Genomic DNA, 13,956 nt, shown 5'->3' on the forward strand with positions numbered 1-13,956 from the left:
GGGGAAGAGATCCCGTCATCTCTCCCAAAAGTGGTTTAAGATTAGGTTCCAAAGGAAAGTCATTATTACTGTTATTATGTAAAACATGCTATATAATATGGTAATACTTCTTTTTTAAGCCTCATGGGGCACAAAATGTTTTATGTGGCTGAAATTTCAAGGAAAAAAAATCATTTTATTCCTTGAAGTGTCAAGCACTGTTTACTTAACAACTTCGATAGAAAAAATTTTTGTAAGATGTTAGATACATTCTGACTCTCCTGAAACGAAGCATTTTTGAACCCTTGCTTAACAAATGGGATCACCCATATGCTATTTGTTCTAAGATATTCAGTCAGTTTTTCTGTTTTACTTTGTTTTTCTTTTTTATTATTAGACTGAGAGTTGCCTCTTCTCTCTTCTAATCTCCTGCTTGCTGAAGAAAGAGTTACTAGACAGAGACCACAGGAGCTGTATTTAGGGTAATTGTTTTCAGCCAAAGTGGACCAGTACCACTCCTCACTCCCCACTTTCCTGTCTACCAACAAGTGTCATATAACAGTGGGACTCTGGTTCTTTAAAAGCTGAAAGCTGAGAATCATTCTTCTAAATATTTTGTTTTATAAAAATTTAAATTACAACTTTATTGAGCACCCATAATGTGCTTCCATGTATTGACATGTATGTTATTCCCGATCTGCCTAACAATCCTGGGTAGTATTAACCTTGTTTTACAGAAGAGGCAACAGAGGCTCAGAGAGGTTGAGTGAGTTGCCCAGGGTCACACAGCTAGTAAGTGGCAGAGCTGGAGTTCAAAGTCTGAGCTTACCACTACTCTGAGCTGTCCATCAGGGTTGACAAAAGGCTGATCTCCAGCAATCTGACATGATACTGCACATGAAACAATAGTCATCTTTTAATGAAATTGAGGAGAACCCAGTGGAGTATTTAACTTTTAGAGCAGATTCCTAACCTCAGGAAAGGACTGGTAAAGGTTATGTAATACTATTTTACAAACCTTGAAAAGTTCAAACACCATGTGATAGAGATGGGATGGTACATAAACCACTTGTATTGGTTGTCCTGGTGATTTTGCTACAGAGCAGAAGAGAAAAATATGAAAGAACAGAGAGATGTGCTTAAAGCATTTTTAAGAATCAATTGTGTAGTGATGAAAAGAAAACATTTACTGTGGAGGACTGTATGATTTTGTGGAGAACTGCCACACCACTTATTCTTCACTGTATTAGTGTTCAAACCCCATACTCACATAGATTTATAACTGCCAGTGATAACACGAACACTGCAGTCATTTCTTGCAATCCTGCATAACAATCTAACCAATCCACTTCTCCCATTCTTTTCCACCACAGTGATTCTTTTTTAAAGGACGCTCAATCTTACGGTCAGGCTTTTATTTTTCAAAGGGAAATGTTAAAGAAAGTCTCTAAATTCCATAGACCAATTCATAGACCAGTTTACATGTTGTTGTTGTTGGGTACCATTGAGTCGATTTTCATCTCACAGTGACCCCATGTGACAAGACTAAAACTGCCCCATAGGGAGCAGATTGCCAGGTCTTTCTCTCACAGAGCCACTGGGTAGGTTAGAACCGCCAACCTTTCAGGTTAGCAGTCGAGCACTTACCCAATGCCCCACCAGAGCTCCCAGTTCACACAAATACATTAAAAAAAAAAATTTCTAAATGTTTCACCCAGGCAGAACTTCGTCTATTTCAGACATTTCTATGGATGCAGATCTGAATTTAAAAATTTAAGCTTGTATCAATTTATCAAGAGATATAAATTCTACATTCAAACATTTAATGGGAGCCCAGTGGAAGAAGGATGGACAGTGTGTAAAATAGAACCGGTAGTACAGCAAAGGAATTAAGACTCACCACACCTTAGAATTCTAATTCAACCAATAAATCAGACTCTCCCTGCATCGACTACCCCTTGGGAACATGGACCAGACACCTGTAAACCCCCACAGCAGTTCAGGCTCCCAACTACCACCTGTGCATTGTGATTCTTATTTACTGAATGGCAAAATCATGGATTAGGAGTTAATACGGTTTAGAAAACAACAAAAAAAAGAGTGATTCTGTTTTCAACTGGATAACTTTTCCACTGCTCTCCCACAGAATAAGGCTTACCTGTGGCTGTCGAGTTGATTCCAACTCATAGCAATCCTATAGGTCAGAGCAGAACTGCCCCATAAGTTTCCAAGGCTGTAATTTTTACCGAAGTAGCCCACCACATTTTTCTCCCACAGAGCGGCTGGTGGGTTCAAACACTGATCCTTCATTTAACAGCCGGGTGCTTAACCACTGTACCATCAGGGCTCCTTAGAATAAGGCTTAGTGAAAGCCTATCTAATTTTATTCTTCCCAACTTCTTTTTAACTCCCTCTACCAAACTGCACTACTTCTAGAAAAAAGAGGGAGACTCATTAATCTCCTCCCAAGGCATCTAAGCCTTTTTGTTTGAAAGGCACTAATCAGGGTAAAAAGAAAAACAGAGGTGCAAGTGGCTGAGCATCTTTCTTTACTCTTTTACACCCTAGTCTTTTTATTCCCTCAACAGTAAAAAATGACTTACTACTGGTGGTGCAGTGGTTAAGAGCTATGGCTGCTAACCAAAAGGTCGGCAGTTCAAATCCAACCAGTCGCTCCTTGGAAACCCTTTGGGGAAACTCTGCTCTGTCTTATAGAGTCGCTATGAGTCACAATCAGTTTGACGGTACATAACAACAACAACTCAGAAAGTAGAAATCTTAAATGGTAAACCTTACATTACTGAAATGCACCCTAAAGTCAAATGAAATTTTCTTGGCATTTTTTTCTAAGATAAACCAGAAAATAAAAAATAAGCAAAGAATCAAAAGTTATCAATTAAAAATAAATAAAATGGGACAGAAAAATGCTAAAAGTTTTTTTCAGAAAGAATCCTACTAAATTCAGTACATGAGTTATTTTATTTTTTTATGTGATTTCTCTCTTTCAACCTTCATATTCAATAAAGAAATTGATGAAAAAGTTCCATTAAAACAAATCTAACTTCTTACCATTTCCTGTCAGCTGAAAATACTACTAATCATTAAGGAAAAGATGACATCAGGCTTACCATTTAGTTCTTGAAGTTCCAATTCAGGAGAGTTAATGTAATATAAATCACATAGGCGCCTAGCATTTTCATAGCCATCTGGTGTGAATCAAGACAAAAAAAGCATTAAATAAATTTAGCTCTGTTTCATACATTACAATGGTAATAATATTGACAGGTGAATTTTTAAACTCTATGGAAGAAAATATACTTTATTAACCTTGGCTTGGGGGAGGTCTTTCTAAATGTGACATGACAAAGCCCAATAGACCTAGAGGAAGAATGACAGATATGACTACAGAAAAAATTTAAAACATCTGTATAGAAAAGGATACCATAAACAAAGTAAAAAGAAAAATAGCAGGCTGAAGAAAATATTTACGTTATGTAACAAAAAATGTAATATGCATACTGTAGGAGGACTTCTATAAAATCCATTAGAAAAAGATAGGTAATCAAATAGGAAATAGGCAAAAGATGTGATGCGCAACTCATAGAAGGAAAAATATGGCCAATAAACATAAAAAGCTGCTCAATTTCATTAAATGCAAAGCAACGAAAATCAAAACAATGACATACCAGATTTTTTTTCTCTATCAGATTGGCAAAAATGTGACTGAAAACTTTCAGAGTTGGTGAGGGTTTAAGAAACAGGTACTCTTATCCATTGTTTGCTACTTTTTTGGAAGTATAGAAATTTTAAATACATTTAAAATGTTAAATTTCTAGGAATCGTGCCTTCCAAACTACAAGCAAAAGTCAGCATGTATCTAAGAATGTCAGCATGTACCTAAGAATGTTCCCTGCAGTTTTGTTACTAATAGAAAAAAATTAAAACAATCCAAGTGTTCATCAGTGGGAGGATGGATTAATACATTATGATACATACATACAGCCATTCAAAAACTTGGGATATATGATGGTTAAGGTTGTGTGTCAACATGGCTGGGCCATGATTCTCAGTGGTTTGGCAGTTATGTAATGATGTAATCAACTCCATGATGAGATTTGCTATGACAAGTATAAGGAAGCTGGTTGGTTGGTCTTACTTTCACTAGGCAAAGTAGTGAAAGTAAGAGATGAGCTCAGGGCTTCAGACTCACAGCTCAAGCACTGCATCAACAACCTCAAAGTTGCCACTTCTGCCTTGAAAGAAAGCTTTATTTCTTGTAGTAACAGAGCTGATATTTCCAGAAACCAAGCCCAGAGTCTTATCGTAAGAGTGGCTAAATTATAACACCAACTAAATTCCCAACCTCGAACGGTGTCTGAAGTTAAAGTGAAGGCATTGATTGGGAAGGAATGGGATCCTGAAACTTGGGATGGGTACATATAGACAGACAATCAGGAAGCTGGAGACATTGAGCCCCTAAGTTCTGTTGAAGCACTCCTGCCAACAAAACCAGCCCTCTCACTCCCATCTAAAGAAGATTACTCCACCTTTGTCTGCTAAACCACCCTCCCCAGTAAAACCATTAGCCCCTCCACACCCATCTGATGAGATTAACCCAGCTGTGTCTGAAGAGCCTTTGTCTGAGTCATTGCATGGGGCATTGCCTAAGGCAGGCACCTTACAATACAATGCTGAATGTTCTCAGATCACATCTTCACCGCCCATTTTTGCTTCTAGATCTATAGCTAGACTTAAATCCCTGTGAGCTCCAAAAGTTGAAGTACAAAGTATGACCCAGGAGGAGGTACGTGATAACCCAAAAGAAATGCTTGACATGAACAAAGAGAAACCTGGGAAATATGTGAGGGAATGGCTATTAAGGGTGTCGGATAATGGTACAAGGAACATAAAGTTGCATCAGTCTGAGTTTATTGATATGGGCCCAATAAGCACAGATCCTTCATTCAGTGTTTCACCTCCAGAGGTTAGAAAAAGATCTAATAGTTTATTTGATTGGTTTGTTGAAGCACAGATCAAGCGGCGGCCTACACTAAATCAAGCTGAAGTGCCAGACCTGCCTTGGTATACTCTAGAAGGTATCTAAAGGCTTAGGGAATTTGGCATGTTAGAGTGGATTTATCAGGTTAGACCCACAGACCCACACATGGAGTGCCCAGAGGACACACCTTTTACCATAACTGTAAGGAACAAATTTGTGAAGGGAGCCCCAACATCCCTGAAGACTGCTGTGGTTGTTATTTTATGTAAGTCAGATTTGACAATCAGAACAGACCTAACTGTATTAAGACACCTAACTACAGTGGGCTGATTGAACCCTGTGGTGGTAGGGGCCAAGTGGCGGCACTTAATCAACAAAGACAAGATGAGCGTGTTACCGTAATGGACAGCGGAGTCAAAGCAGTAATCAAAATAGTCTGATTCATATGGACTTAGGTGTTAACTACTTATTCATGGTATTCCTAGGAGTGAAAGAGACGGGAAATCTACTAAATACGTTCGTACAAGTGGAAGAATTCTAGGTCAAGTGAATGACAGTCTAACTTGAATCGCCAGAAGAGTCACAGCCCCTTAATCAATTCCCAGACTTCAGCCAGTTTACAAACTCACAGCCCCTTGAATGAAGGGGAGCCTGGATCCTCTTGGGGAAAGACCCCCACTACACTTCCAAAAATTTCTACTATCTTTCTTCCAGCCTTCCCAAAGGGATCTACAGCCTTTTATGAGAGTGACCGTTCACTGAGGAAAAGGAAATCATCAGACTTTGGGGGGATTGGACAATGATGGTGAACTGCCACAAATTCCAGGAGACCCAAAACATCACTGTGGCCCACCAATCAGAGTGGGGGCTTGTGGAGGTCAGGCTATTAATGGAGTCTTAGTTCATGTCCATCTTACACTGGGTCCCCGAACCCATCCTGTAATGATTTCCCCAGTCCCATAATGCATAATTAGAATAGACATACTCAGCAACTGGCAGAACCACCATACTGGATCTCTGACACATGGAGTAAGGGCTATTATGGTAGGAAAAACCAAGCGGAAGCCATTAAAACTGCCACTACCTAGGAAAACAGTAAACCAAAAGCAATACTGCATTCCTGGAGGGATTGCAGAGATTACTGCCACCATCAAGGACTTGAAGGATGCAGGGGTGGTAATTCCCACCACAACCCCATTCAACTCACCTATGTGGCCTATGCAAAAATCAGATGGTTCTTGGAGAATGACAGTGGATTACTGAAAACTTAACCAGGTGATGACTCCAACTGCAGCTGCTGTTCCAGATGTAGTCTCATTGCTTGAGCAAATTAATACATCTCCTGGTATCTGGTATGCAGCTATTGATCTGGCTAATGCCTTTTTCTCCATACCTGTTGTCATAGATTGAATTATGTTCCCCAAAAAATGTGTGTATCAGTTTGGCTGGGCCATGATTCCCTGTATTGTGTAATTTTCCTATATGTTGTAAATTCTGCCTCTATGATGTTAATGAGGGAGAATGGGCGGGAGTTGTGTTAGTAAGGCAGGACCCAATCTACAAAACTGGATTGTGTCTTGAGGCAATGTCTTGAGATATAAGAAAAGTGAGCAGAGAGACAGGAGAACCTCACATTACCAAGAAAGCAGCGCCAGGTGCAGAGCGCATCCTTTGGACCTGGGGTCCCTGTGTGGAGAAGCTCCTAGTCCGGGAGAACATTAATGAGAAGGCCAACAGAGAGAGAAAGCCTTCCCCTGGAGCTGACACACAGAATTTGTACTTTTAGCCTACTTTACTGTGAAGCAATAAATTTCTCTTTGTTAAAGCCATCCACTTGTGGTATTTCTGTTATAGCAGTACTAAACGACTGTTTTGAAGGATCACCAGAAGTAATTTGCCTTCAGCTGGGAAGGCCAGCAATACACCTTCACTGTCCTACCTCAGAAGTATTATCAACTCTCTGGCCCTATGTCATAATTTAGTCCACAGGGAACCTGACAGCTTTCCCTTCCGCAAGACGTCACACTGGTCTTACACTGATGACATTATACTGACTGGCCCTAGCAAGGAAGAAGTATCAATGATGCTAGACTTATTGGTAAGACATTTGCATGCTAGAGGGTGGGAAATTAACCTGACAAAAATTCAGGTATCTTCCACCTGGTGTGGGGAATGTCGAGATAGTCTTTCTAAAGTGAAGGACATGTTGTTGCATCTGGCCCCTCCTACAACTAAAAAGGAGGCACAATGTCTGGTGGGCCTCTTTGGATTTTAGAGGTAGCATATCCCTCATTCAGGTGTGCTACTCTGGCCTATTTATCAAATGACTCAAAAAGCTGCTAGTTTTGAGTGAGGCCCAAAACAAGAAAAGGCTCTACAAAAGGTTCAGGCTACTGTGCAAGCCACTCTGCCACTTGGCCCATATGATCTGGCTGATCCAACAGTGCTCATCGTGCCCACGGCAGATAGAGATGCTGTTTGGAGTGTTCCGCAGGCCTCTACTGGTGAATTACAGCACAAAGCTTTAGGATTTTGGAGCAAAACCCTACCATCTTCTGCAGATAACTACTCTCCTTTTGAGAAACAGCTTTTGGCTTGCTACTGCCTTAGTAGAGACTGAATGCTTAACCGTGGGCCACCAAGTCACCATGGAGCTTAAACAGCCCATTATGAACTGGGTGTTGTCTGACTCACAGAGTCATAAAGTTGGACATACACAGCAGCACTCCGTAATTAAATGGAAGTGGTATATACGAGATAGGGCCCGAGCAAGACCTGAAGGCACAAGTATGTTGCATGAGGAAGTGGGCCCAAGTGCCCATGGTCTCCACTCCTCTCACATTACCTGCCCTCTCTTAGTCTGTACCTATGGCCTTATGGGTAGTGCCTTATGATCAGTTGACTGAGGAAGAAAAAACTCATGCCTAGTTTACAGATGATTCTGCAAGATATGCAGGCACCACTAGAAAGTGGACAGCAGCAGCACTACAACCCCTTTCTGGGACCTCCCTAAAGGACAGTGGTAAAGGGAAATCCTCCCAATGGGCAGAACTTCAAGCAGTGCACCTGGTTGTTCACTTCGCTTGGAAGGGGAAATGGCCAGATGTGCAACTGTATTCAGATTCATGGGCTGTGGCCAGTGGTTTGGCTGGATGGTCAGGGACTTGAAAGGAACATAATTGGAAAACTGGTGAAAAAGAGGTATGAGGAAGAGGTATGCAGACTGACCTCTCTGAATGGACCAAAGGAGTGAAGATATTTATGTCTCATGTGAATGCTCACCAAAGGGTGACATCGACAGAGAAGGATTTTAACAATCAAGTGGACAGGATGATGCGTTCTGTGGAAACCAGTCATCCTCTTTCCCCAGCCAGTCCCGTCGCTGTCTAACAGGCTCATGAACAAAGTAGCCATGGTGGAAGGGATGGAGGTTATGCATGGGTTCAGCAACATAGACTTCCACTCACCAAGGCCAGCTTGACTACAGCTGAGTACCCAATCTGCCAGCAGCAGAGACCAACACTAAGTTCCCAATATTGCACCATTCCTTGAGGTGATCAGCCAGCAACCTGTTGGCAGGCTGATTACATTGGACCACTTCCATCATGGAAACGGCAGTGTTTCATTCCTACTGGGATTGACACTTACTCTGGATATGGATTTCCCTTTTCTGCATGCAATACTTCTGCCAAAACTACCGTGGACTCACAGAATGCCTTATCCACTGTCATGGTGTCCCACACAGCACCTCCTTGGGATCAAGGAACTCACTTCATAGCAAATGAAGTGTGACAGTGGGCCCATGCTCATGGAATTCACTGGTCTTACCAGGTTCCTCATCATCCTGAAACAGCTGGTTTGATAGAACGATGGAATAGCCTTCTAAAGACAAAATTACAGCATCAGCTAGGTGTCAATACCTTACAGAGTTAAGGCAATGTTCTCCAGGAGGCTGTATATGTTCTTAACCAGCATCCAATATATGGTGCTGTTTCTCCCATAGCCAGGATTCACGGGTCCAAGAATCAAGGGGTAGAAATGGGAGTAGCACTACTCACTATTACCCCAAGTGGCCCACTTGCAAGATTTTTGCTTCCTGTTCCCGAGACGTTATGCTCTGTGGTCTAGAGGTCTTAGTTCCAAAGGAAGGAATGCTCCCATCTGGAGACACATCACTGATTCCACTGAACTGGAATGCCACCTGGCCACTTCGGGCTCCTCATGCCTCTGGATCAACAGGCAAAGAAGGGAGTTACCATATTGACTGGTGTGACTGACCTTGATCACCAAGAGGAAATCAGATTGATATTACATAATGGAGGTAAAGAAGAGTATGTCTGGGATACAGAAGATCCCTTAGTGCGTCTCTTAGTACTACCATGCCCTGTGATTAAAGCCAATGGAAAACTACAGCAATCCAATTCCGATATGACTACTAATGGCCCAGATCGTTCAAGAATACAGGTGTGAGTCACCCCATCAGGTAAAGAACCACAACCAGCTGAGGTGCTTGCTGAGGGTAAAGGGAATACAGAATCAGTGGTAGAAGAAGATAGTTCTAAATACCAGCTACGATGACGTGACCAGTTGCAGAAATGAGGACCGTAACTGTTATGCGTGTTTCTTCCTTGTATGTGTGTTTCTTCCTTGTATGTGCGCGCGGTGCAACTGATTACATTTGTGTGGCCTTCTAGCCATGGTCTTGTAACTCCTATCCATGTGACAGGGGGACTGTTTGATAAGGTAATTGTGGCCCACCAAGGGGATTGGTCAGTTTTCCCTTAAAAAGGAGTCGATTCCAGAGCAGAGAGGGTCCTATCACCACCAAGGAAAAACAGCCAGGAGCAGAGAGCACATCCTGTGGACCCAGGAACCCTGAGCTAAGAAGTTCCGGGAAGCAGGGAACCAGGAGAGAGAGCAAGCTGTAGACTTGAAGACAGTGAGAAGCAGTGGCAGAAGACCTGACAGCCAAGACCCAGCAGCAGGAGACTGCATGGTGGGCTTCCTGGCCAATGGAGAGAGAAAGCTGAGTGCCTTTAGGCAGAGGCTAAGGGCCAGGGAGAGGCATGTCTGCAAGCACAGCTGGGGGAGAGGCTGTCCTGATGAAAGAACTGTATCCTGAGTGTTCCTGAGCCTGAACTGTAACTGTTACTCCCTTATAATAAACCCCATAATCATGAGTATGGTCTTTGAGTTCTGTGTGGCCACTGCAATGAATTATCAAACCCAGCAGAGAAGGAGAGTGGTATGTGAGAGACAACTGGTTTCAGAATTAGTGAAGATGGCAGAGAGAGGAGGCTTGTCTGGCCTCCGCCTCATGGGAGTCAGCCTCCCGCTGTTGATCTTGGTTCTCCTTCCTCCTTGTGGGGTTAGAGGAGGTCAGACACTGCCTCCAAGCTGTTCTTACAGTATGCATCAAATATTTTTGATGTCTTCATTTATAAAATATAAGTTGTAAACGGGGCTAGTGCATTTTCAGATGTAAGCATGTTAGTTGTATCATCATAAGCACAAGTATGACTTTATAATTTTCTTTATTTAGAGGTTATGTATGGTTTAAGGAAATGTGTACAGGTGCCAAGACGACAAGTGGTGGACTGTGATAGTTAAGGTGGTGTGTCAACTTGGCTGGTTTGGCATTTATGATGTAATTTGGCAGTTATGTAATGATCTAATCAACTCCATGATGAGATCTACTATGAGTAGCCAATCATTTGAAAAGGAGTTCCTTGAGGGTGTGGCCGCCTCCAGTATATAGATGGATGTTCCAGCAAGGCTCTCACTCTGGATCCTGAATCCAGCTCATCATGATCTGACCTCCTGTTCTTGGGACTTGAGCTAGCAGCTTACCGCCGATCTTGGGATCTGTCAGCCTCTGCAGCCTATGAGCCATCAGCCTGCTGTCTGACCTGCCACGCTTGTGTTCATTAATCCCTGCAGCTACACGAGTCAGGAGAAGCCTCCAGACTAAAGCCTGATCCACAGACTTAGGACTTGCCAGCCTCTACAACTGCATGAGCCATTTCCTTGAGATTAATCTCTCTGTGTATATATGTATGTATGTATGGATGGATGGATACATACATACACACACACTCTTCATTGGTTTTGCTTCTCTAGAAAACCTACCTTAAGACAGAATATCTCCAGGTGTACTACCATGGTACAATATCTGTAAACTTATAAAAAATATACATAGAGTATCCCACTATATAAAAACAAAGGCCAAAAAAAATTTATATGCATATGTGCATATATGGTATAAACACAAAAATGTGTGGAAAAATGCAAACCAAATTGTTATGAATTATGGCTCCTATTACAGGGAGCTAGAAAGGGGACTTGAACTTTTTGAAGTGAAAGAGATCTCCTCTACAGTATGACCATACTTTGCCTAACAAAATATATCAAAAAAACTTTCATCCTATACATAATCCACAAATAGGTTATAAAGTTATTTTCAAACAATCCACATATTTACTCTTAACATTTTATCTAATGATATAGTTATCTTAATAGCAAAAAACTACAATTGATTTTGATTTTTGCATTCTTTTTGAAAGGAGAAACTTAACTGTTTACCTTTAATAACTTCAACTACGTTACAGTTTGGATTTATGCTTCCAATGTGTTTTCGATGAGATGGACTTCCTTTGCCTTTCCCACCAAACAATAAAGCTATCAAAAAACAAAAAATAAAAAGCAATTAGGTACCTAACACCCTTTTCCAGATTTGACTACTGTTTCTCTAAATGGTGCCAAATAGTAGAACGAGCATTTTCCTTATGCATAAACATAGAATTTTACATTCAACAAACATACCATGTATAGAGCTATTTACTATTCTTAACCTGCAAAAGAAGTAAAACTAAATGTTCTCCATAAAGCGAAGTTTTAAAAATAAATTTAAAATGTACCAACCCCACATTTTACTTAGGTTCTTCACTTGATTCTCGGACACTTACAGTGTTGATTGAGTAACATTCTAATTGAGATACGACTCATGTAGAAACGATCCAAAAAGTACTGAACATTCTGGCTGGTGACAGGATCCACCCCGAAGCTCTCCTTATACTCAACCACACCCTGGGCCATCGTGGGAATGACGTCATTGTGTCGGTTCCTGATCCGTATCACAGTATCTGTAAAGCTAAACAAACTTGTCTGTCAAAATGGCCAAATATTTTAACAAGAAAATTTAATACTGAAAAATAAGTGTAACCAACTACACTAGATAAAGAAAATCCCTAGTTCAGAGAAAGGAGCATCACTTCTTGTTTTCCTACACTTAAAATTTAAGTACATTTCAGGACATAAAATATATGGAATCAATGGAAGTGTAAGGACCCCAAAATAAAATTTTCAAAATTTAACTCCTTTCTTGGAACTCCTAAAAAATAAGGCTGCCACAAAATACAATCCTAAAAATGTTAAGAGTTTTCTTAACCATTATCAACTCAGGTCATCTGAGCATTCACTATGAGGACCGTATTCCAAGGACATTCAGCATAAGAAAAGACAGAGCACTTGCTTCCAGGGAACACGAGCTCTGTACAGAATGAAGGTGAATGAGCAAATAAAGCCTGTCTGGCTTTGAAACTATTCCCTAGAGTTCAAAGAGAAAAAGAACCACTTAACAGAAAAGTAGAAAAGAATTCTAATTTCATTTATCCTGTGGGTTTACAAAATGGGAGAGGAAAAGTAGACAGTTGTGTTAAAAGAAAAACTTCCAAATCATCCCGCCTTCCTATTTCTATCATTTAAAAGACACTGTTGCCTGGTTAATTTAGCGAGCTAAATAAAAGAGGAAAGGAGTTTTAATTATGAAGTAACACAACCAACCTTCTAACATAATCATCAGAATTTACACTTCCAAATGAGTGCTTTCCCATTCAAAGTCATCACCTTGAGTACTATTAACTTATTCCAAGGACGCTTCCTCTGCTCAAAACACTTTTTCAATTCCTAGATTGTAATTAGCTTCAAAACCAAACTGTTACACCAAACTACAGACAACAAAACTCCTCAAAAACAAACAACTAATCATTCTAGTCACCCCCTTTATTTCTCTCTTTAAAAACAAAAAAGAAAAACAGCATTATTCTGCTTGATTGCTCACCCTATTTTCTAGATTTAGCTCTGAATGACTAACCCCTTTTCAGAAGGTTCTAAAGCATAGTGTATACTTTTAAGTAAGACTGCTTCGGTCAAATCCTGATTCTACCATTTGCTAGCTTTGTGACCTTAAGTTAACCTCTTTGTGCACAAACAGCATTATTTCAATAGAGTTGTTTTAAAGACTAAATGACATTGCTCATAAAAAGTCTTATCAAAATACAAAATCAACAACAATGAAAAAGATGAAAAGAAAATAAATAAAGAAAAACAACAGCACAGAAAATTAAATGAAACAAAGAAACGGTCAGCAGCACACAAAAAAGACATCAAAATGACAGCATTAAACTCATACTTATCAATAATTACGCTGAATGTAAATGGATAAATGCACCAATAAAGAAACACAGAGTGGCAGATTGGATAAAAAAACACGATCCGTTTATATGCTGCCTACAAGAGACACACTTTAGACTTAAAGACACAAACAAACTAAAACTCAAAGGATGGAAAGAAACATATCAAGCACACAACATTCAAAAAAGAGCAGGAGTGGCAATACTAATCTCTGACAACATAGACTTTAAAGTAAAATCCACTGCAAAGGATAAGGAAGGACACTATATAATGATTAAAGGGTCAATACACAGGAGGACATAACTATAATAAATATTTACACACCCAACAACAGGGCTCCAAAATACATAAAACAAACTCTAACAGCACTGAAAAGAGAGACAGACAGCTCCACAATAATAGCAGGAGACTTCAACACTCCACTATCAGTGAAGGACAGAACATCCAGAAAGAAGCTCAATAAAGACATGGAAGATCTAAATGCTACAATCAACCAACTTGATCTC

At 40.5% G+C, this 13,956-nt stretch overlaps 1 protein-coding gene across 1 annotated transcript in view; it reads right to left on the reverse strand.

Annotated features, from left to right (window-relative positions):
- Window positions 1-13,956, reverse strand: part of PDK1 (pyruvate dehydrogenase kinase 1) — a 43,851-nt gene that overhangs the window by 14,756 nt on the left and 15,139 nt on the right. The window contains exons 4-7 of the mRNA XM_004375503.2: window positions 11,944-12,128; window positions 11,561-11,656; window positions 3,108-3,185; window positions 998-1,074 (exon numbers count right to left, since the gene is read on the reverse strand). Coding sequence (XP_004375560.1) covers window positions 998-1,074; window positions 3,108-3,185; window positions 11,561-11,656; window positions 11,944-12,128 — 436 coding nt within the window. The remainder of the gene's footprint in view (window positions 1-997; window positions 1,075-3,107; window positions 3,186-11,560; window positions 11,657-11,943; window positions 12,129-13,956) is intronic.

Source organism: Trichechus manatus, unplaced genomic scaffold (assembly GCF_000243295.1).
Source record: "Trichechus manatus latirostris isolate Lorelei unplaced genomic scaffold, TriManLat1.0 scaffold00037, whole genome shotgun sequence".
Lineage (NCBI taxonomy): Eukaryota > Metazoa > Chordata > Mammalia > Sirenia > Trichechidae > Trichechus > Trichechus manatus.